Here is a 24,666-nt window from a genome sequence, read left to right on the forward strand (position 1 = left end):
GCCCGGGCACAGTCGGTCCCTCCGGCCACCAGGTATCACTGAACTCCGTTTCTAACTTGTGGAACTCTCTCTCTTCATCCCAAGCGAGACAAGCAAAACGAGTCCATTCAGGCACCCCCTGCGAGTTCTCAGTCTCTGGGTGAGGCACAGTCCTTCCACCAGGCTTGGATGTGGTTTCTAATGGTCTGGCCACCTGTGGACCGGAAGGCACGTGACCTCCCCACTACACTCATACTCACACTCCGTGCGCAGTGGTAGAGCAGGGGCGGAAACCACAATTAAGGAGAAGAAAATACACACGCAGCCCCCAGCTGGAATCCCAGAGTGGGCAACAGGAGGGCTCCTTACCCCGCCAGAGAAGGTTCCCGATGGGACCCTGATTCTGCCTTTTTAGGAGGACTCCCCTGGTTCAGGGCTCTGTGTGTCCCCCGGCCCTGCCGTTGGAGGGGCGTCGCCCTATCCTCTTTAGTCAAACCTGAAGTGGGTGTTGGGATCTGCCCCCCTCGGTGGCTGCCCCGCTTTTGCAGCGCACGGCCTGCCGGTGCAAATCTGGAGGTCTGAGAGCACCGCCGTCACGAGCTTTTATTGGCTGCAGAACCTTCACAAAAGCCACAATTCCTTGGGAAACGCCGATGGCTCCTGATCGGTTAATTTCCAGGCAGTTCGCATACCAGCAATCTCTCCCCAAGTTCTTTCCAGGTCGTGGTTCTCAAGCCTGCTCTCTCTGCTTCCACGCTTGCCTCTCCCAACCGAACGCAGCCGTAGCGGGGCCTCAGAAACAGAAGGAGGGGAACACGCTTTTCTCTCATCTCTCATCTCCTGCTGTATGAGGTGCAGCGGCCACGGGCCTTTCCCACCCTTCAGGGCCCCAAATTTCTAAACTCTTCCCCGTCTTCTGCGCGTCTCCTTGTAGAGCCGTCTGTCGCGCCCTAGGCTCGTCTCTTTCTTATCATCCACACGAAGAACAAGAACAGCTAATTCGCACTAATACGCAGGCTCTTTCCAGTCGTTTCTCATAAAATGAGAAGTGCAGTCGGAATGTGATCCAAGTCAGACGTATCAGGGGACAGTTTTATTTTCTTTCTTTCTTTAAAGAATCAAGAAACTTTGTTGACACAGACCAGATTTTTAAAGACATTTTCCCTGTGTCTATTCCTTTTAACCATGGTAAAATATCATAACACTGAAGTTGCCATTTTAATGTAATTATGTGATTCAGTGGCGTCAAGTACATTCCCACTGCTGTGAAACCCTCACCACCACCCGTCTGCAGAACTCTGTCCCCGTTAAACACGAACTCCCCAGTGCCCGTCTCCTCAGTCCCTGGCAAGCCATTCTACTTCCCGTCTCTGTGAATCTGACTACCCTAGAGGTACCCTCAGACTGCAGTCATACACGTGCGTCCTGCCATCACTGTGGTTGCATTTACTGTGATGTCCTCAAGGGTCATCCATGTTGTAGCCCGGGTCAGAATTTCCGTCTTCTTTAAGGCTGAGTAATATTCCGTTGTATGTATGTATCCCACGTTTTGTTTATCCCTTTCCCCATTGGTGGGCATTTAGGCTGCCTCCTCCTTTTGCCTCTTGTGAAAAGTGCTGCTGGGAACACAGATATGCAAATATCTCCTCACGTCTCTGCCTTCGATCCTGTGGCTTCACAGCTGGAAACGGAAGTCCTGGATCACATGTTAATACCTGGTTTAATGTTTTCAGGACCCTTCACACTGTTTCTCACAGGAGCCGCACTGTTTTCTCTTCCCAGCAATGGTCACAAGGGTTCCAATTTCTCTACGTCTCTGCCAACACTTGATATTTCCCAGGATTTGGGGGGGGGGTTGATAATAGACATCCTGATGGGTGTCTTTTTCTTTTCCTTTTTTTAAGATTTCATTTTTAAGTAATCTCTCTACCCATCGTGGGCCTTGAACCCACAACCCTGTGATCAAGAGTCACATGCTCCACTGACGGAGCCAGCCAGGTGCCCCTTCCCAAACTTTGTCATCACCCCATTGGTGAAGTGTTTGTCAATTTTAGACATTATGATGATTGATCCCTAAATACTTCAGTATGTGTCTCTAGGAAATAGAGACCTTTTCCTATATGATACAGTGCTATTACCATAGGATGCTATACTGTTATCATATGAACACTCCCATTCCACTGGAGAAAAGTTACAAATAGGGTCACGCTCACTTGAAAGGGAGGCTGCTAATGAGGCTGTCGTTGGGTACCGTTTGCCCAGTTTTAATGCAAGAAGGGAGAATGGGTTCTGGTGCTTTACCAAGCTACAGCAACAGTGCATTAAAGGCTTCCCTGATTCACATCACAAGAGTTTTGGGGACTGGTTTACCGGAGTTTGGTGCAGAGTCTCAGTGACGTTATCAAGGAGTCTGTTCTTCCCATCTTCTGCTCCGCCGTCCTCAGTCTGTTGTCTTTGGATCCTCCTGTTTGTTGTCTCGTGATCCCATGACGACCAGCATGGCACTAGGTATCATGTTGTCACAACAGCATCCCAAGTGGGAAAGGAGAAGAGTGGAAGAAGCTTCCCATTACCAGGGATGCAAGCCCTTCTCATTTGCTCTTTAGCAGGTAGACCTCCCCTTGACTCTCACTGGCCATGTCCGAGGGGTCTGGAAAGACACTCACGCGGGAACAGGACAGCTATGAGTGGCTTAGACCAGTTAGGGCTGGAGCCACTGCAGCCCGAAATAAAGCCAGACACTGCCAGCTCAGAAAAAGAAGGGAAGGACTGGTAGGTGGGCAACAAATCTGCCACATGAGCAACATTTTAAAACATTGTTAAAGATATAAATGGATATAAAGATATAAATGGATATAAAGATATAAATGGCGCTTGGCTGGCTCAGTCGATAAGCATCTGCCTTCGGCTTGGGTCATGATCCCAGGGTTCTGGGATCGAGCCCCACCATCAGGCTCCCTGCTCCGCAGGAAGCCTGCTTCTCCCTCTCCCACTCCCCCTGCTTGTGTTGCCTTTCAAGCTGTCTCTCTATCAATTAAATAAATAATCTTTTGGGAAAAAAAGATATAAATGGACTCTGGGGAGGATCTTGGCTTAGAAATTCTAAGAAGATATCAAATTGAAAACCTGGTGGGAGGGGCCTATTCCATGAATGGTGTGGGGACAGCATCTACCATCTGTTTCTGAGAGAAAGAGTTCGTTGGGCCACTTGCATGAGAGGATCCCTCCAGTGATCAGTCAATGGAATGATGATAACTGCTTCTAGAAATCAAGAGAGCACTGGGGATAAACCAGTCACCATGGTTCTACTTAGAAATCATCATGTTCTTTTGGAGATGGTAATATTTTATGGAAATCTTTTACTAATTAATATATCATCTTTTGCCAGTGCTCATAAAAATTATTTGGAGGCAAAATTGACCTCATTGATTGAACAAAATTGCTCACATCCAATTAAAGAAAGTCATATAGGGCACCTGGGTGGCTCAGTGGGTTAAGCCTCTGCCTTTTGCTCAGGTCATGGTCATCGGGCTCTCTGCTCAGTGGGGAGCCTGCTTCCTCCTCTCTCTCTGCCTGCCTCTCTGCCTACTTGTGATCTCTCTCTCTCTCTGTCAAATAAATAAAGTTTAAAAAAAAAAAAAGAAGTACATTTTAGGGTGACACCAGGTCACTCAAATTATGCTTTCCCAAACTTAGGGTTCAGTGAAAGCAAAATTTTTACTGTCAGCATAATGAGGTCGTTGTCCTGCAGTTTTATATCTGAAAGCCTGTAAACATTTTAGCAAAACAAAACAAGTAGTCCTTGTTATTACCCCTTATTATTGTAAATGAATTACGAAATAACACAAGCCTTCCACGCTGGCCCATGACACGAACCAGAAAATAGCTTAAGATTCCCAGAACGTTTAAAAAAAAAAAAAAATCACGGATGTGCACAGACACTGTGACAATCCTAGTTTTTAGTGGGTGACTTGTTAATCTTTCCTGTTCCATTCCAGCTGGCCCTGAGAGCAGGAAAAAAAATTGCTTTGGCAGGGAGCTCATTCCTGATGAATTGTAAAATAAAAAACAAAAACAGATAACTGAAGATTCCAAACATCACTTGCAGTGGAATATCGTTAACACTGAAAAGCCATCAAACGCTAGGCAGTTACCAGTGCGTTCAGTGTATTTCCAACCATCAGAAAAACCCTCTGAGTTGGTACCATTATTATCCCCCCTGACTGAAGAAGAAACTGAGGCACAGAGAGAGCTCAACAGCCAGGCTCGCACAGCCAGTAGCGGCAGAGCTGAAGTTCAGAGTCATGGTCGTCTGGCTCGAGTGCTGGAGCTGGAGCTGCCTCCTCACCTTGACCCTAGGTTGTGAGAAGTTCTTCTAATTCGTCACAGGCACACCCTTTCCGGCCCCCAAAGTATTATCTTAACTTTGAGGACATGTTATTGTAAGCAGTTTCTCACCAGTAAAGTTGTAAAATCTGTAAACGAAGATGACCCAGTGGGCTTTATTTTTCCATTTGTAGGTTGGCGGAGCGTTACCATTGCTGCTAGAATAGGTGTGTCTTCAGGAATCATCACTGGGAACAGTGTGTTCTATTCTTGACTTCCCGAGCTTCATGAGCTTATACTGCAAGAACCATCTGTTTGGAAATTTGATGATTAATTATATGACCTCAATTTTATCAAGACCCCTTTTTCGAGTCCATTAAAGTAGTTGGAGTCCTAGGTGCTGGGGTAAAGTGTGCTTAACTAACACTTTGTTGGGGCACCTGGGTGGCTCAGATGGTTAGCATCTGCCTTGGGCTCGAGTCATGGTCCCAGGGTCCTGGGATCAAGTCCTACAACAGGCTCCTTGCTCAGCGGGGAGCCTGCTTCTCCTCTGCTTGCCATGCCCCTGCTTGTGTTCTCTCTCTCTCTCTGACAAATACATAAATAAAATCTTTCTTTTAATTAAAAATTTTTTATTTATTTATTTGACAGAGAGAAAGATCACAAGTAGGCAGAGAGGCAGGCAGAGAGAGAGGAGGAAGCAGGCTCCCCGCTGAGCAGAGAGCCCGATGCGGGACTCGATCCCAGGACCCTGAGACCATGACCTGAGCCAAAGGCAGAGGCTTAACCCACGGAGCCACCCAGGCGCCCCATAAATAAAATCTTTTAAAAAATTTAACACTCTGTTTGCTTCCATGAGATTGTAAGTTTTCAAACGGCCAGGTCTTCTCTTGATGCCCAACAGCTAGAAGACTTACAGAAGAACGTGCGTGTCACCAGCGGGAGCCACCACGAATGTTGCTACAGGTCAGGTTCTCTCTGAGGAAGAATGAAAGCTTCAGGAGAGCAGGGGCCAGATCAGCGTTTTCAGCCTTTGACTCTGTGCTGACGAGTCCCCACGATGCAATCTCACTTGTGCCACAGACAGGGTGAAAGAAAGTGAAGATAACTCAAACTTTGGGAATATTTATTGCAAGAAAAGGACACAAAATAGACACGTACAGAGTACAGAGAGCTCGTATCGGCTCTCTAGGAGGATTTGACCATCTGGATAACAGCTTTGCAATCATCTGGATAAATGATACCATTTGGAGGAGAGCCTTCCAAACCAAATCTAAACGCCAGAACCCCTTCAAGAAGGTTTGTGCAATTTGGGCTCTTTGCCTCAGACAGTTTCCTCAGTCAGAAATGCTTTGGGTGCCATTGTTTCAGATTTAATTCAGCATCTGGGACATGGGAACAATCCTAAGTTTCTTTAAGGTATAATTGGAAGATTAGTATCAATGGAGTAAATATTACACAGAATTAAAAAAGAAGTATAATTCAGAATGCAGAGATAAAAGTATCTTAGGAGTATGGAGTACTCCTTCCCCACTCCCCCTCTTTTCCTTAAAAGGGCAGGAAAAATGGGCTGTCTTGGCTGGCAGGTACCATGTCGCTATAGCTCCGGGAAGAGAAGAATGTGTCCTTACTAGGAAATAGAAAGTTTGGGTGATACTTTCTAACATGACTGGAAGTGATGAACCGGTTTATTTTAATGGTGTCTGGCCTGGGAGGATAGAAGAAAGAGAACCATCTCCGTTTCAACCTTTAATTCTCAGATAACACTGGGAAGCGAAGAGAGTTAATTCAATACATCTATTCATTTATTCTTTGCAGAGGTACTTCCAGTCAAATGTCTAAACTTACCAAGCCAGAACAGCTCAGAGAGGATTATGAAACTTCACCAAATCAATGTTACTTCCTGCTGCCTCCAGACTCCTCCTCCGGCAGGGAGAGCACAGAATGCGTCGGTGTTGTTTCTCCACTGCAGGTTTCTCTGGTCACATTCTAAGCTGCGTATGGGCTAAAGGACAAATAGGTTATTTTGGACAAGAAAAGTATACGTAACAGAGTCCTCTGCTGCGGTTAATACAGTCCCACCGGGGAGGGAGAAGGTAGTAACAGGACAAAGAAATGTCAGATGGGGCACTGATAGGTTAGCAACACCAGAAACAGTACCAAATCACTTAAAGATGGATAGGGATGTGACCCAGGGAAGGGAGACCTCCCCATCTACATGCGCGCGCACACACACTCTTCACTGTTCTGTTCTTAAGTTCATGCTTGTCCGTTGCCAAAAGAACGCAGCCTGGTAGGGTGTGTCCTATGACCAAAGTATACGCTCTTCCTTACAGGGTCTTGCTTTACTGCCGCAGAAAACTGACCTGGTCCTTGTCAAGGTGATTCACAAACTGTTGAGGGTCTATAGTTTAAAAAGACATAAGCATGGGGTGCCTGTGTGGTTCCGTTGGGTGAGTGTTGGACCCGTGATTTCACTCAGGTCATGACCTCAGGGTCATGAGATCAGGCCTCGCATCTGCTTAAGAGTCTCTCTCTCCCTCTCCTCCTGCGCCTCTCCCCTCCCCAGCTCGCACTCTCAAGTAGATAGACGGAAAGACACATACATACATACTGACATATATGCGTACACAGGGGTGCCTGGCTGGCTCAGTAGAGCATTAGTTAGTAGTGACTCTTGATCTTGGGGTCATGAGTTCAAGCCCCGCATTGGGCATAGAGCTCACTTAAAAAAAAAGACATAAGCAGATCACAGATTTAAACATAAAATTATAGATCTTTTAGGAAAAAATAGAAAATCTTTGAAATCAAGGGGTAGGCAAATAATTCTTGTCTTAGACTTGACATCAAAAGCACAACTCATAAGAGAAAATCTTGGTAAGTTGGATATTAAACAAAATTAAACTTTAGTGGGGGGGCACCTGGCTGAAATAGTCAGTAGAGCATGAGACTTGATCTCCCAGTTGTGAGTTCAAGACCTACACTGGGCATAGAGCTTATTTGGAAAAAAAAAAAATTTAAACTTTCCTCCGCAAAAGACTGTGTTAAGTGCCAAGACTATTCAGTGGGGGAAGAGATAGTCTTTTAAACATTGTTCTGGATATGCAAATGAATTACATTACCTTGCACCATATGCAAAAATTAACCAAAAATGATCAAAGACCTAAAAAGGAAGAGCTAAGGCTATAAAGCACCTTGAATAAAACAGGGGGAGCCTCATTATGTTGGATTTGACAATGATTTCTTGGATAGAATATCAAAAGTAGAGACAACAAATGAAAAAATATAGTGGACTTCATCAAACCTAAAAACTTTGGGGGCGCCTGGGTGGCTCAGTGGGTTAAAGCCTCTGCCTTCGGCTCAGGTCATGATCCCAGGGTCCTGGGATCGAGCCCCACATCGGGCTCTGTGCTCCGCGGGGAGCCTGCTTCCTCCTCTCTCTCTGCCTGCCTCTCTGCCTAGTTGTGATTTCTCTCTGTCAAATAAATAAAATATTAAAAAAAAAAAAACTTAAAAACTTTGGTGCATCAAAGGACACTATCCACAGAGTGAAAAAGGCAACTCACATCATGGGAGAAAAATGTGTAAATCATATACTTGGCAAGGGATTAATATCCAAGGATTAACTAATATATCTATTCATATATAAAGAACTCCTACCACTCAACAATATAAAACCCAAAAAACCCAATTTAAAAATATGCAAAAGACATGAGTAGACATTTCACCAAAGATATGTACATGGCCAATAAGCACATGAAAAGACACTCAGCCTCACTGATTATTAGGGAAATACAAATCAAATGGCTACTAGTAAACAAACAGAAAATAACATATTGGTAAGAATGTGGAGAAATTAGAGCCTTTGTGTACTGCTAGTAGGAATGTAAAATGATACAACTACGCTGGAAAAAGTTTGACGGATTCTTTAAAACTAAACATGCAGGGGCGCCTGGGTGGCTCAGCGGGTTAAAGCCTCTGCCTTCGGCTCAGGTCATGATCCCAGGGTCCTGGGATCGAGCCCCGCATCGGGCTCTCTGCTTGGCTGGGAGCCTGCTTCCTCCTCTCTCTCTCTCTGCCTGCCTTTCTGCCTACTTGTGATCTCTATCTGTCAAATAAATAAATCTTAAAAAAAAAAAAAAAAAAACTAAACATGCAGATGTTCCTGGGTGGCTCAGTGGGTTAAAGCCTCTGCCTTCAGCTCAGGTCATGATCCCAGGGTCCTGGGATTGAGCCCCGCGTTGGGGTCCCCGCTCAGCGGGGAGTCTGCTTTTCCCTCTCCCTCCGCCCCTCCTCCCTATGCTCTCTGGTACATGTGCACTCTTTCTCTCTCTCAAATAAATAAATAAGATCTTAAAAAAACCACCCTAAACATGCAATTATTACAACCCAGTACTTGGCAGTTGTGGGCATTTAGTCCAGAGAAATAAAAACTTACACTGACACCAACTCCCATATGCTAATTTTCTATAGCTTCTTTATTTGCAATAACCAAAAACTTGAAACAACCCAGATGTCCTGTAATAGATGAATAAATTTGTAGATGCATACCATAGAATGCTACCCAACGATAAAAGGTGCCAAACTATTGGCACCTTAGATGAATCTCTAGGGAATTATGTTGGGTGGAAAAAAGTCAGTTCTGAAGTTGCATACTATACGGTTCCATTTGTATAACATTTTGAAAATGGTAAAATTTATAGAACTGGAGACAGGATTCGTGGTTGCCAGGGGCTTAGAAAGGAGGGTGTGGGGGAGGAAGGTGGGTGTGGTTATAACGAAAGGAATTCTTGAGGTCATGTAACTCCTGTCATATTGGTTCCCCTTTTAGGAACAACTGTATGTTCTTTATCGGACTGTTGTGGTGATCATACGAATCTACACGGGTGGCAAAACTGCGTAAAACTAAATGCACACACCTAGCAAGGAGTACATATAAAACAGGTGAAATCTGGACGAAGTCGAGGACTGAATCAGTGTCAGTATCTTGGTTGTTGATTGTACTGTTTGGACAGGATGCTACCATTGGGGAGATAGAAGAATACAGAGGATCTCTGTATATTACTTCTTAAAACAGCGTGTGAATTTGCCATTATCACCACCCCTGCGAGAATGGTGTAGCCAATGTCAAATTCTGAAGAAGCTCCACAGCAGTTCCACTGGAAACTAAAAATACAACTATCCACAGACTTACTCTTTTTATCTCCCAAGGCATCCCTTTAAGAAACTGGCAATTTCTTCTATCATTAGGCAAGCAATACAGTATGGTTTTCCCAGAATTTGGATATTAGTTTGCCCTATGAGCATTAAATTAGTAGGGGCGCCTGGGTGGCTCATTCGGTTAAGCATCTGCCTTGGGCTCAGGTCATAATCCCAGGATCCTTGGCTCCAGCCCCTCATCGGGCTCCCTGCTCAGCGGGGAGCCTGCTTCTTCCTCTGGTCTGCCTGCCTTTCCCTCTGCTTGTGCTCTCTCTTCTCTCCCTCCAATAAATAAAAATCTTTAAAAATAAAATAAAAAGAAACAGTAAAATAAAATAATTTAGGACAATAGCCACTAACCATCTGAGAACCTTTGACAATAAGATAAGAAGAGCAATGCATACTGAAAGATATCAAAGGATATCAGGAAGGATGTCTGCATTCCTCGAGAAAAGCAGGAGCCAGGAGAGGAAGATAGTATGAAGCTGTCCTGAGCCCTGCCTTGGAGGGAAAGTACCTCGGCCTAACACAGGCACTGATCTACTTGGCATGGCTGCCATTTCCGGAGCATATATTATGTGTAAAGCGCTTTACCTGCATCGTCATTAACCCTCAGCACAATCCTACCAAACATGAAGCTATCAGCATACTTACTAAGCCTTAAGAGATGAAATACCAAGCCTGAGATCACACAAGTAATGAGTGATAGAGGTGGATTTCAGGCCAATGCACCACTATACCATTTCCATTCCACCATACTGCTTCTCTTTAGAGGAAGTGAGCACATACATAAAACTACTACAGCCTGACGCCATGGCCCTAGAGTTATCTCGTCAACCCTCTTCATTCTGCTTTCCTGCTTCCTCATTTTGATTGCCCAGAGAGAGTTTCTGAAATGGGAACCAGTGTGAGTATCTGTCCATTTGGCAGCTGTATTTCCCCTGTGCGTGAATGCGTTGGCACTGATTTATTCACTGTAAGAATGGTCAAGAGGCAAGGTTCCCTGCAGCCTGGTGATTCTTCATACACGGGAGCATTCTCCTTCTGCAGACGTAGAAGACACCGTGCTTGGCTTAACCTCCAGGGTACTGCCTCCCTTGTGAGGGCACAGTCTTCGATGTCCCCCTCGTTTAAAATCCAGTCTTTATGAAGCAGGATGGGGAAACGGTGTTAGGTATGTAACTGGCCCAGACCCAGAGAGTTGATTACTGGCAACGTTAAGGTTGAGAACTAGGCCTCTGGACTCTTACCCCAGTGTAACCATTTCATCTGTGCTCACCCTGTCAGAGCAACCGACTGCAGGGTCCGATGTGGAAGAACTGGTTTACGTGCTCAGTCCGCATTCCCATTTTCTATACTCACACTACATCTTTGGCTAATGATGAAATTATTTTTGTTAACAAAATTGATAGCTTTATTATAAGCCCACAGCTTTCTGGACAGAAATAAATGAAGAGGCACTGACTAGCCATAGTGGGTGTGCTTCAAATGTTCATCATCCTCCCACATTACATAAACGGGGTAGCCAGGCCCTGCTGGTTCCTACAACAGCTTCTCCGGAGTGAATAGACTATTACATAGAAGCAGTTGTATTCGTGAGATGTCCCCTCAGTTATTCCCACCTCCTGGTATGGTACATGGCACAAGCAGGACGTCTGTCCTTGTGGACTGGATTGGAGTAGACTGGATTAAAGGGATTGAAAGCGGTTCTAACGTATTTCAACTCTTAGCTTCCGTCATTTATTTAACATCCATCCCACCCAGACAGCTGTGGAGAAGACACCACGACTGATCACAGGCACATTATTAGGCCCGGGTGTGTGTCCCCTCACCCGAAAGATCTACTTTATCAGGTAGGTCACTTCTGGTAACCGAGACCTTCCTGACACTTTGTGGGTCACCATCTTCCAGGGAGGGTCATGTTAGTTCTCTGATCCCAGGTCTTGGGAGGTCCACGGAGTGTCAGTGTACAAAGGCAGATAGGGAGGTGCTCAGGTACAGGGCAGTGCTGGTTCAAACTCGTAAGCAGCTGGTGGTTCACTGGAGAACTCAAAATAATGAGCAGTGATAGCTCCTTAGAGATACCTACTAATTACATTACTCTTCTGTTCGGCAGGTCACCGGTGGAGGTCAATTTCTCATAGACACTCCTGCGGCTTCTCTTTTTCACTTCCATCTTGTGGGGAATCTTTTTATGCATTTATTTTTGCTTTCAAATATAACATCCAAAAATGCCTGACATCTGTTCTTGTTCCCCCTTGTGTTCATTGGAGTTAGTTTGAAAGTATTCACAACTCACTGTTTTCCTGAACATTCATCTTTAGTCTTCCAAGATAGCTGCTCAATAACATGTCATGAGAAAAGTTCAGATTTGCAAAGCATTTGTCATTTCCTCCTGCACTGCTAATTTACTTAGTAAGCATTTGTTTCTAGCATTCTTGTCTGCCAAGCTGTAGACATATGTACATGCCAGATCCATAGGGCCATGAATCCATAACTGTTAATAATCGCATGAAAAGTAGTTTGGAATAAGCCTTTGTTTCCTAGCCTTCTGTAAGTCCTAACCTAAACCCTTTGTCCTTGCTTAAAAATACTGATGCTCCTATCAGGATAACTGTGTTTGTGAGAAGTTTCCCATTTAGTTCTCAACTAAGGCTCTGGAATATTTAAGCTAATGCTAGATAACAATCATCCTTGTTAACTGCTCAAGGGATTTCCACAAGCATAAGTGGCAGTAATAGATTGATTTGGATCATGGTTTCATAAAATACACTTCTTTTAGCTTCCTTCCCGCCCTGAAAGGGTAAGGTAAATTTCTGCCTTAGTTATTAATGTCTATTCATTTTATTTCAGTGGTACAGGCATGGATGGGAAGAAATGCAGTGTATGGATGTTTTTACCTCTTGTATTTACTTTGTTTACTTCAGCTGGATTATGGATAGTGTGAGTATTCTTTTAATTGTTTAAGGACTCGGGTGCAGTGTAGATCAAAATGTAGTTTTGATAGTGTAGGGCATAGCTATCTAAGTGTCTTTGTAAATACTTTAATGTTTACTAATTCGACCTTGCTAAAGTCCCCATTTGCCTTCCCTTCTGCTATTACCCAAAGTAAATAGCAAGAGCGAGTAATAAATTACGCCAAGCAGATAGTGAATAATTTTCTTTTGTGTTCCTGTGTTCTTTCAATAATGAACGTTCTATAAACCAGTGATAGGGATTCATTATTTGCAAGATTTGCTCATTATTCCTACTTGCTAAAGATTCCATTCACAGTTCATTGCATCGTTCAGTGTGACTGGGTTTGGTATGTTTATAAAATGGGTATCGTTACATTTTAAGTCTCGGCTTATCACTAAAGGATGCCCACACTTGCTTATTTCAAGGCCAGTTCCCTTACAGCAAATTATTTTAGCTCCCTGCAGTTCATTGAGAGAGGTGGACACACTTCTGAGAAATTAGACAATTTGAATTCTAATTTTAGTTTGCTCAAAGTTATCAGGTCTAATTTCTTTGTTTCCAGTTTCCCGATTATAATGATTACCATCAATTTGGGAGAGTGTCTTGAAAACTCAAGAAACAATTAATAATCACATTTGAACTTTAAGGAGCTAAGTGATTTATAGGTAAACATGGTAATAATGATTGAAATAATGCATATGATTTAATGTGGCTAGTTTAGTAAAACTGGGAAACAAATGAGTCTTTAAAATTTTCTTTGTTTTATAAACTTTCCTTGTTCTTTCTTCACAGATACTTTATAGCTGTGGAAGATGACAAAATTTTCCCATTAAATTCAGCTGAAAGGTAAAGTCAGTCTCTGGGTAATTCATTGTTTATCAATGGATATAACGAAACTTCTGCCACTGGTGATTAAACTGTGCACAAATGACTATAATCTGTGTTTCTTGTTTTCCAGGAAACCGGGTGTGAAGCACGCACCTTATATAAGGTAACTCAATAGCCCTTCTAATCTGTTGGATTCTAGGAGAAGTTGGAAGAGTGATTTAGTTTGGGCTACTGGGAGGCTTACAAAATTTTTTTTGTTTAAATTTAAATAAATTTAAATTTTTAATAAATTTTAATAAATTTAAATAAAATAAATTTATTTATATACAGCTTGGGTGGCTGGAGGTCAAAGATTAGGGCGCCAACAGTCAGGCCTTGATGACAGCCCTCTTCTGGGTTGTAGATGTCCATCCTCCCACTGTGTCCACCCATGGCAGAAAGGGGCCTAGACACCTCTCCGGGATCCTTTTTAAAAGAGCACTAATCCCACTCAGAAGGGCTCTACCCTCATGACCTGAGGGTATGACCTCATGACCATGATCGCATCTCATTGAGGGTTGGGATCTTGGCGTTTGAATTCTGAAGGGACACGGGCGTTCAGCCCATTGTGGGTGACAGGTTTTCATATGGCAATAATAAAACACATCATTTTCAAGTATTGCAGGTGACGACCCCCCAGCAAGCTGTGTGTTTAGTCAAGTCATGAACATGGCGGCCTTCCTAGGTAAGCAGGCTGAAAGAGAGCTTCGTGTGCTTTGGTAGCTTTCTTTTTTATTTTAAATCTTTCCAAACCCCATCAAAAGCACGGTGGGCTTAGCTGATAATTTGGTGTTGTATCACGTCAGTTATGCTAACGCTGGCTTTTTGTTTCAAGGGTCTTTTTCTCATACTTCCGTGTTCACCCTGCTTACATCTTCTCTTCCCCTTATCATCTTTATCATTTCAGTGTGTTCTTGACATTATGTCTTTTGCCACATGAAATACTATAAAACTGTCAAAAAATTCCCGCATGAGAATGTCATGTGGTGCGATACATTTGCGTTAAAAAGAATGCCTTGTGTATTTCTTCACTGGCAAGGATGGCAAATGCATAGGCTTTGTGATAAATATTGACATGTGGAGACACTGTCTTTAAATCTCAAGGCCAACATGAACATGGGTGACGCTGTCTCCTGTACATATACACACATACCAAGATGGCAAACGGAGATATAGGTTAAAAAAAAAAGAAGAAGAAATATTTGGTACTCAGGTCTGGTCCCCATCCCCTACTTTCCCTTCAGGGCCCAAGACCGTCATTTCATTTCCTGTCCCCTTTGTTCTGAGAGTGTTTCCTTCCGAGGATCAAGGGAACCAGCCATCATCTGTCCCTTTCCACTTCCCCCTTGTATACCATCTCCCCAAGACCAGTCTCCTCAGTGTCTTTCAGAGGGTCAGCTAATATCATCATTGGCATGTTGTAGGGGATGGGCCAGTGACAGTTAAATTTTTCAACAGCAGTTTTCTGGAAGTAGTTCTTTTGGATGGTGAGAATTTCAGCCTTGGTAGCACCTGTCCCCCAAAGAGATGACCTGTTATTCTATGTAGAACTCCATCCCAAAAAATCCTACTCATTCTTAAGATATTTCTTAATGTTTGCTGTAGGAAAAGGAAAGACCTATAGAACTTACTGGAAAATCAAGGGAGATGGTTGGTCCAATAGGCAACACGGGCACAATCTTAGTTTAGAAGGTTCAAAACATGAGAAACATGGAGAACGTTCTGCAGGAGGCCCAAAATGCCCCTCTTGAACCTGTGGAGTTTGCTGAGACGCACACTGGGGGACTTGGCTACAGTTAATAAAGTTCCTCTCTGGAGCTAACTCTGTGTGGGTCAAAACCTTTCACCACCCAGGTATCCCCAGAACATAGCCCATTTGCCTGAGCAGGAAGTCTTCTGGAAGGCATGGACTGCCAGGCCACCACTAAGGAGGAGGTCAGATACAACCCTCAGACCGAAGTTGCAGAGTCCGGAAGAAGCTCTCCCCGTCATGCCCTCGGTAGGCAGGATTTTCATGTCCTGGCTCTTCCCCAGTGCTGGAAGAGGCGGTAGTTGCTGCAGCTGATGCACACCTGGGCACCAGTGCCAGTCCCGGCCAGTCAGGTTTTGTCTTCTCTGCCATCAGCCCCAACTACCGCGAGGTTTAATTCTCACTTTTTTCCCCTACTCTTGACACCAAGGCCTAACTGACTGCTGAGGAGCTATTTGCATCTAAGAGAACACAAAGGCCAGAGAGAGAGATTTCTTGAATCCCAGGGTCAGGGACCTTTCCCAGTCTGCCTGCAGTCATACCACGTAGACCTGAAGGTCGGAACCTACTCATCATATGATCTTCCCCACGGGGCGCAGTAATAACGGTAATTAATAGCAGTCATCCATATTCCAGGCACAATGCTAAGTGCTTTGCAAATACCACCTCATCTACTCACAAGGCACAGGAGACTGTTCTTATTAAAAAGCTGTCACAAGCTGTTTGTCCTCCATTTGGGCTTTAAAGACACCAATGAACATGCCGGAAGCCACATATTGCTTCCTTCACTTTCTGAAGACAAACTGGTATTTCCCCGTAGTCTTTAGTGTGTCCTCTTCGAAATGCCAATTTGCACAGCTCACAAATGTATCCAGTTATAAAGCTTATGACTAACTAATTAGAAAAGCATTTCCAAAAGCAAAGTAATGAAAACCAGCTCCCCTCTTCCAGATGACATTCGTCATCATCTGATGCGCTGGTCCTCCCGTTCCAGCAAGAGACACTGAAGCCTTTACTAGCTCTCGCTCTGAGGTATTCTTATCTTCTGTCGTTCTGGATGTCATCTGGTAGACACAAGACTGATGAAGATTAGTGTGTAGTGGGAGGAAACTAACAATTATTTATCAACTCTGGGAGTGAAAAAGAATCCATTTAATAACGATTCCTGCTCAAAGTGGAGGAGGCTTTCGTCTCCCCAGGCCAGTCCCTGCTAGACCTCCGACTGTTACTGCAGACAGCATTACTGGCTTTAAGGAACAACCTGGACTGCCTATAAGTCACTGCTTTTTGGCAGCCATCTAGATTTACAAAGGAGTCAGTGTAGCATTTATTAAAATCAGCTAGCAAAGATCTTCTATCTTTTTAATGTGCTAATCAATGACCGAACTCAATTACTTTTTTTCACAATTAGTTATGCACTTTGTCATGCACTTTGTCGCGAATCCACATTTTTATTCCCCACCGGGGGGGGGGGGGGGGGGGGGGGGGGGGGGGGGCGGGCAGGTGGGGGAGGAGACCTAAGACAAATTTCTTGAAAGGAATAATCTTTTCTGTCTGTTGTGAGGATAAAGCTGATAGCTGGATGATTTCAGTCACCTAACAGCAGCTGCTCCCCCCACTTCAACTAAAACGTATTGACTGCCGTGTTCTACTGCAATCATAAATAGGAATTATTGCTGCATAAACAATTAAAACTAAACAAATGAAAAAAAGCATCTGGCCAGGCACCAGTTTAGTACTGCGAGGATGAGCTGCTATCTTGGGTTTCAGGTTTAAAAGCCCAACTAGGAGTGCCTGGCTGGCTTAGTCGGTGGAGTGTGGGACTCTTGATCTGAGGGTTGTGAGTTCAAGCCCCACGGGGGGCGTGGAGCCCACTTCAAAAGCAAATAAATAAATAAAAATAAAGCTCCAGTCAGCCTCACAGTAAAAAATCTAGTAAAGAAAATAGGCAATTATTCTACTTTCTGTGTTCTTTTAAAATAGATAATAGGGGATACTTATACAGCAAAGGACTATTCCAAATACCATAAACAACAGAATGATAGGTTTTAATCATCTTTTCTAAAACTATTAATCTAAAAATTTGTTTTAGAGATTTTGCTTATTTATTTGACAGAGAGAGAGAGCACAAGCCAGGGGAATGGGAGAGGGAGAAGCAAACTCCCCGCTGAGCAGGGAGCCCAATGCGGGGCTTGATTCCAGGACCCTGGGATCATGACGTGAGCCGAAGGCAGACACTTAACCGACTGAGCCATCCAGGTGCCCCTAAAATCTAAAATTTTTAATGAAACTAAAAGACATATCTTCTGATCAGAACATTAATGTAGTATAAAATTGGCCAGCATATATAAAGACAGCTTTGAAATCATCCCACTACCCCGAAGTCTTTTTCAAGCATGTATATTTAAATCACTACTTGGTTGAAAAGGACTTTGTAACCAATAATCTGAATCTGCCTCCATTAAACCTGCTAATAAAACTGTTTAAAGGACCAGAAGCTTATAATCTCTACCTTAAAACTTCAATTGGTATCATTTTTTTCAGTGTAGCCCCTGTGATCAGCATGGGGCTCGAACTCACTGAGATTAGGAGTCACACGCTCCACTGGCTGAGCCAGCCACTTGCCCATACAGTCTATCTTTAAAGGAAAATTTGCCTAGTCAGAGCTGATTAATAAAGGTGTCAGTAGGTAAAGAGGGCAGAGTGTGGTGTTCTGGAAGTTAGGACTGCTGGGTTGAATTCATGTCTTCAAATAGGTTTGTTTCCTGCTTAATTCCATCATCTGTTCAGGATCAGATGATTTAGCATCATATTATAAGGGGGAAGGCTGGGACCAGAAGATGACACATGTCCTGTGTTAACTAGGAAGAAATTAGTAGCACAGAATATGGCCACTGACCCTCTTGCTCTGGGAACAGGGAAACAACCTGACCAAATAGGTCAGTATGGAAAGCCATCTGTGTCTGCTGCAGCAGTAGGTTAGGGCTTAAGCCAAAGTTCTAGTACCATCCTATCCCCCCCAACCTAAATGACATCCGGAGAGCTGTTAGAGTAATACTTTCCACTGGTCGTTTTAATGTTTTTAAGTTGTCTTTAAAGATTTTTATTTATTTGACAGAGAGAGATTGAGTACAAACAGAGGGGGAGCAGCAGAGGGAGAAGCAGGCTCCTTGCTGAGCAGGGAGCCTGATGCAGGGCTCCGTCCTGGGACCCTGGGATCATGACCTGAGCCGAAGGCAGCTGCTTAACCAAGCCACTCACTAGTCACTTTTAAAATAAATGAAATGTGCTGTCTTGGTATTTTGTCATTATGTCCTAATATCCACACACAATTAATAGCAAGTGTCTCCATGATGCCCTGTGTTGAGGCTTCTGGTCTTAATCTAGTGACCGCTTTAATCTGATCACTTTGTGTCAGAGGGCTTATGCGAAATTTCTCCTGTCTGCTTCTTCCTCCTGTGCCCATCCTAGAAAGCAGAAGTTGTGCTGAGTTTTCCACCCTCTAGGATACTTGTCATTATTACTAGACATCAGATGTATCACAACTTCTAACTAGGTCCTTCAAACCATTAGGTTTGGACTCTTTCAACTCAAGTGTCATTTATAAATTCTATGAACTCCAGTGGGAATTAGATGAAACATAAATATACTAAAAGCTAAATCAGAGCTGAACAATTTGCGATTTTATAAATTATGGCTTACTGCTATTTTGTTTCTAAAATGCAAATCTTAACCAAGTTGTATTCCACTCTTGGATCAGAGATACTTGGAACTGAAAACCAACTTGCTGAGCTTAACGTTGCAGCTTGAAACTATGACATTCAGTAGATTTAGGAAATGCAAATTTATGGACAAGTTTTATTAATGACTCCTAACAGGGCCTATAATGAAGATAAAAACCTTTAGCAAATAATTACCTACTTAATTGCTACATAAATAGGATAATTCTTGAATTTCTAGTTGTCTTCCCTGTTAAACCTTAATGTCAGAATTGTCGTAGGAAGTAGAAAGTGAATTTCCATATATGTAGATATAATTTATATTAACTGCAAGCACTTCTTTCTTCTTATTTATAGACTTGACCTCCCCCGCTTTTTATATAAATATGAAAATACCCCTGCACTAAGCAGTTAATAAAAGGGGATTCTTATATTCGTGGCTGGTATGTACTGTCCTGAAGGTTACTATTAGAAGTCAGGTTTGAGGTGTACCTGGCTGGCTCAGTCACAAGATCATGTGATTCTTTTTTTTTTTGAGCATGTGATTCTTGATCGCAGGGTTGTGAGTTCGAGCTCCACATGGGGTAGAGAGATTACTTAAATAAATAAAACCTTAAAAAAGAGTCAGGTTTAAATCTAGGTAATTCCTTCAACCCTTCCGATTCTCCCATAACAATTTGCTTCAAAAGATGGAGTGGTCTTCTAAAGTAAGTAACATCGGGGCTCCTGGGTGGCTCAGTTGGTTAAGCATCTGCCTTCAGAACCGGTCACAGTCCCAGGATCCTGGGACTGAGCCCCACATTGAGTCCCACGTGGGAGCCTACTTCTCTCCCTCTATCTTTCCCCACCCTCATGCTCTCTCGCTCTCACAATAAAATCTTTTTAAAAAATAAAATTTAAAAAGTAAAGTAAGTAACATCACTGAAGAATCAAGCTTTCTTAATATAATCAGCTAAATCATTACTGTAACGCCTCTAATTTAGATCAACTATCCTTGTCCTATGACAGCGGACACCTCCACATAGAATTAGAGGGAGGAGGGAATAAACCAGCAATCAAGGGATTTGTACACTTGCCTTGTCTTCTTCATGTCCCCAGGAATGATTTCTGGCACAGAGACCAGCCGCCGTGTCTGGATGTGGATCCCTGTCTTCTTCCCTGTGTCTTCCTTCCCCCTAAGTGTGAAACTAAAGGGGTGGTGAATTCGTGAATTCTGGCCATGGATTGTCTTTCTCCCTGTCATAATTGTTGCGTCAAGGCCTCTGCGATGTTCTCCTAAGCCAGTGGGTCCTGGGCCGACCTTGCTTTTGAGAACTCTGAGAACCACCCTCGTGGCAGCTCTGTCATCCTTGCATCCCTCAAATAACACAGCACTGCCGCTTCAGCTCCTCTCTGCCTCCCTCAGGATAGGCACAATAAAACATCCAAATAATCATAAGCATCCTGTGAAAAATTTCTTTTAAAAACTATCTGCCATTTCAGAGATGTAAAACTGCACCATGGTGAAGTTTAGTCTTGCACATTGGGGCTTCAGAACTCTGCCTCCGACTTAGCTGCATGGTTTAGAATTTTAAATGATAACCTTTTTTTTTTTATCCCCAGCTCTCGTGGTAGCTGTTCTGCGCTTCATACAACTGAAACCCAAGGTTTTAAATCCATGGCTGAATATTAGTGGATTGGTGGCGCTGTGCCTGGCTTCCTTTGGAATGACCTTACTTGGTAATTTTCAGGTACTTCATTTGGCCTTTTTCACCTTCTTCTCCCCGTTCGCCTAGAGGATGGTCATAGCCACTCATTCTGCATGAATCTTTTCAATAATGCTAATCGTGCTTCCTAATAAGCACAGATCCTCCAGCAGTCAGTCCTTCTGGTCTTCGCCCCCATGTGCCTGTGTTCATGCCGCACATGTGAGGGTGCTCCCTCTGCACTGGGAGGACAGCACAGCTATGGGGAGAAGTAGCCTCTCCAATTGCTGTGTATCTTCTACGAAGGATTTCAAAGTGCTTTACTCTTTTTCTCAGAACAAACTGTCTCCTAATGGAACTTTCTAAAAAACTAATAGGATCGTGGACTTTCTAAAATTAAACACTGAACATTCTTTTTGGATGAAAGCTCGCATTTCATATGAGCAAGCTCATGTGGGACTCAGGTTTGAAAACCCAGAATTTCTCTAGAACACGTAGGACTTGTATAAAGATCTCCTAGCGCTAACTCTTCTTCCCATTTAGAAGCCCAAGGTCAAAACATTTAGTAATAAGTTCCCTAGGGGCACCTGGATAGCTCAGTTGGTTGAGTATCTGGCTCTTGATCTCTGCTCAGGTGTTAATCTCAGGGTCATGAATTCAAGCCCCATGCAGGGCTCCACACTGGACAAAGAGCCTACTTTAAAAAAAAAAAAAATTCCTTTGCTAATACCATCATCTGCCTCTTGACTTGAACGACTCCATCTGTAAGACAGACGAGCAGCCCCCCTGCACTGGAACAGTTCCTCTGGCTCCGTTCTCTTCCCACCATCCTACAACCTGTGTTTTATACCCTGGTGAGAAACTTCCTCCATCCTCACACCTCTCCCTGTCTGTGGGGTAAAATCCAAATGGCACAGGCATTCAAAAAAATATGGCAGTGGGTTTTCTAAGACTCTCTCGTTCCACTCCTCAGTCCTGATAATTCATTATATCAGGAGAACTCGTTCCCCAGCATTCCACCTGGAACAGAGAGGCAGTGGAATAATGAGTTTTGAATCAATGGGTCATTTGACAAGGAATCCCACTCATTGTTCTACTACTGTAGGTCCCATCCCATACCAAGCCAGACTTGAGTGGCTGTGCGGGTCTGTGCTGCAGGGGCTAGCATGTTGTCCAATGCTCACCACCAATTCTCTCAACCAGAGCCTGGATGGAAGTTACTGAGGAGACCTTTCGGTCTTTCCTGAAGTCCAGAGATTGGGTTGTTTTGGTGAGCCACAAATACTCAAAACCACAAGAGATCACGTGACGTACGAAGAACACTTTCTGGAATATGTACAGAGAACACACAGGAAACAACACCTTAGTTGCCTGTGAGGAAACCAAGTGGCTAGCGTATAGGATGGGAGACAGACTTTTCCATCTGTACTCCATCATTTCTAAAAGTTTGAACCATGTAATTATATAAACTACTTTTCAAATTAAGTTTAAGATAATAAATGAATAGACTGTGTATAGCATAGAAAACCAATTTCCTAAAAATAAAATTTAATTTGAGGGCTTGTTATTTAAAGTAAGATCCGGAGCGCCTGGGTGGCTCAGTCAGTTAAGCGTCGCCTTCGGCTCAGGTCATGATCCCAGGCTCCTGGGATCGAGCCCCACATCGGGCTCTCTGCTCAGCGAGGAGCCTGCCCCCTCTTCCACTCCCCTTGTGTTCCCTCTTACTCTCTGTCAAATAAATAAAAAATAAAACATTTAAAAGAATATATATATAAAAAATTGCTAAAGATGTTTTAAGGGACCACTGTATGTATCTTTTTAAGATTATTTTATTCATTTATTTGAGAAATAGAGCACAAGCCAGGGCAGGGGAGACGGAGAAGCAGGCTCCCCGCTGAGCACGGGGCCGATGCGGGGCTCCATCCAGGACCCTGAGATGATGACCCGAGCCGAAGGCAGAGGCCCCAGGCGCCCCGAGACCACTGCACTTAAGCAAAAGGGGCCCGTGTACTTCCGACATCCACAGGCGATGACCTGAGAGTCCACATCTGTGACGCTCAAAATGGGTCGCGCGAACGGGTGTGCTTCAGCCTGTTCACCGCGTGCAAGGGAGAGTCCGGACACCATGTCCGCTGGCGGGTCTGCGAGTGCGGGAGCTCTCGGGTGGCGACTCTCTCGTGAGAGGATCGTGACGCGGCGGCCCCGGCGTCGCCCTGTGTGGAGAAGGACGCCCCAGGCGTGCGTCCCCAGACCCCGCGCCCCTGTCCCGGCTGTCGCGGCTCCTACTGCGCCTGCGCACGCGAGCGGGAAACGGACACCCGCGCCGCACGCACTCGCGCAGGGCCCGCGCCGCACGCACTCGCGCAGGGCCCGCGCCGCACGCACTCGCGCAGGGCCCGCGCCGCACGCACTCGCGCAGGGCCCGCGCCGCACGCACTCGCGCAGGGCCCGCGCCGCACGCACTCGCGCAGGGCCCGCGCCGCACGCACTCGCGCAGGGCCCGCGCCGCACGCACTCGCGCAGGGCCCGCGCCGCACGCACTCGCGCAGGGCCCGCGCCGCACGCACTCGCGCAGGGCCCGCGCCGCACGCACTCGCGCAGGGCCCGCGCCGCACGCACTCGCGCAGGGCCCGCGCCGCACGCACTCGCGCAGGGCCCGCGCCGCACGCACTCGCGCAGGGCCCGCGCCGCACGCGTGCTCCGAGGCCTGGGACGGCCCGTCCGCCTCCTGCCCTCCGAGCTCAGGCCCGAGAACGCACGCCAAGACCCGGCGACGACGAAGGCCCGCCCCGTCCTCCCCGGGCGCACCCGTCCCTGCACGGCTGCCCCTCACGCGCCCCCTCTGCCCGCCCCCAGCTCACGAACGACGAGGAGATCCACAACGTCGGCACGTCCCTGACCTTCGGCTTCGGCACGCTGACCTGCTGGATCCAGGCCGCCCTGACGCTCAGGGTGAACATCAAGAACGAAGGGCGCAGAGTGGGCGTCCCGCGCGTGGTGCTCGCCGCCTCCGTCACGCTCTGCGTGGTCCTCTGTATCCTTTCAGTGCGGGAGAGGCCGGGCGGCCGGGCTGCGTGCGACCGACGCCGACCCTGAGGGCGAGGAGTTCCTCACCCGGGGAGGACGCGGGGAAGCGCGCGTGCCGCGGCTCTGCCGCCTCCAAACCCTGTCTGTGGGGACGGCGTCCCCGTGACGGAGGGCACCGGATGCGCAGCGAGATGGCGGCCGGTTTTCCCTTCCCCCTTACAACAAGGCTCATTCGCGACCTGATTAAGGCCGCGGTTATTTCGTGTCACTGAACTGGCCAAGGAGAACGCGGCGGCCTCCCGCGTCGCACCCTGGGAACCCCCCCGTCAGCGGCGGGCCGGGAAACCGCGAGAAACCCCGCCCGATCCCGCGAGACCAGTCCCGCGCGGGAGCCCGGTGACCCCACCTCCCGGTAGCGTGGCCCAATGGACGCCGGCCGGGGCCGTGCGGCCAATCAGATCAGCCACGCGGTCCGAGCGGGCGACAGGGCCGGGCGGCAGGGCCTCCCCGGAAACCCGGCGGGAAGGGAACAGGGTTCCTAGCTGGTGGGTCGGGACCGGAGCGGGGGAGGTCGGGCTCGCGGTGGGCGACGCGGATGAGGCCGCACGTGCCGGCGCCACTGAAGCCCTTTCCGAGGCTCCGCTCTTAGTCCTCGTGTGACGGCAGCGGGCACAGGCCACGCGCCGTGCGCCGGGATGGGGGCTCCAGCTCAGGCGCGCTCTCGCCGCACCCTGGCGCGTGGGGGACATGTTGGTGGCTCGGGGACGCCGGCAGGTGCCGCCGCGCGGGGTCTTCGCTTCCTCTTTCCTCACGAACGGCCGCTGGCCCGGGGTGTTTGCGGTTGTGCAGCCCCTCAGCGGACAAGGCCGGGAGAGTCCCGCCGGGACTGCCTCGGCGCCGCGTGCCCAGGTGTCCCGAGAGTGACAGGTGAGGCTGCGCCGGCGTCCCCCAGGGCCGTTCGCATTTCCGGCGTCTGCCCGCCCCGCCGGGTCGCTTCTGAGCGCTCGGAGCCCCGCTGGGTCCCCGGGGGGCGGGGCGGGCCTCGTCCGGAGCCGCCGCGCCTGCGCTCTGCGGACTCCCGGGGCCAGAGTACGGCCGCGGGCGGCGCGCTCTCCCGGAGCCTCGGTGCTTCCGACGGACGTGCCTAGGGCCCGGC

At 46.4% G+C, this 24,666-nt stretch overlaps 1 protein-coding gene across 5 annotated transcripts in view; it reads left to right on the plus strand.

The window, feature by feature from the left end:
* TMEM150C (transmembrane protein 150C) overlaps positions 1 to 24,666 on the plus strand; it is a 71,646-nt gene that overhangs the window by 44,165 nt on the left and 2,815 nt on the right. For 3 of the 5 annotated variants that reach the window (XM_045997012.1, XM_045997009.1, XM_045997019.1), the window contains 6 exons: positions 12,358 to 12,447; positions 13,255 to 13,308; positions 13,421 to 13,453; positions 13,947 to 14,014; positions 20,401 to 20,528; positions 23,340 to 23,517. In XM_045997012.1, the coding sequence (XP_045852968.1) occupies positions 12,368 to 12,447; positions 13,255 to 13,308; positions 13,421 to 13,453; positions 13,947 to 14,014; positions 20,401 to 20,528; positions 23,340 to 23,517 (541 nt within the window). In that variant the 5' untranslated portion in view covers positions 12,358 to 12,367. Of the gene's footprint in view, positions 1 to 9,850; positions 10,412 to 11,268; positions 11,358 to 12,357; positions 12,448 to 13,254; positions 13,309 to 13,420; positions 13,454 to 13,946; positions 14,015 to 20,400; positions 20,529 to 23,339; positions 23,518 to 24,666 lie in introns of those variants that run through there. The other 2 variants (XM_045997007.1, XM_045997017.1) reach the window with 2 other exon arrangements.

The sequence above is a fragment of the Meles meles genome, chromosome 2 (assembly GCF_922984935.1).
Source record: "Meles meles chromosome 2, mMelMel3.1 paternal haplotype, whole genome shotgun sequence".
Classification (NCBI taxonomy): domain Eukaryota; kingdom Metazoa; phylum Chordata; class Mammalia; order Carnivora; family Mustelidae; genus Meles; species Meles meles.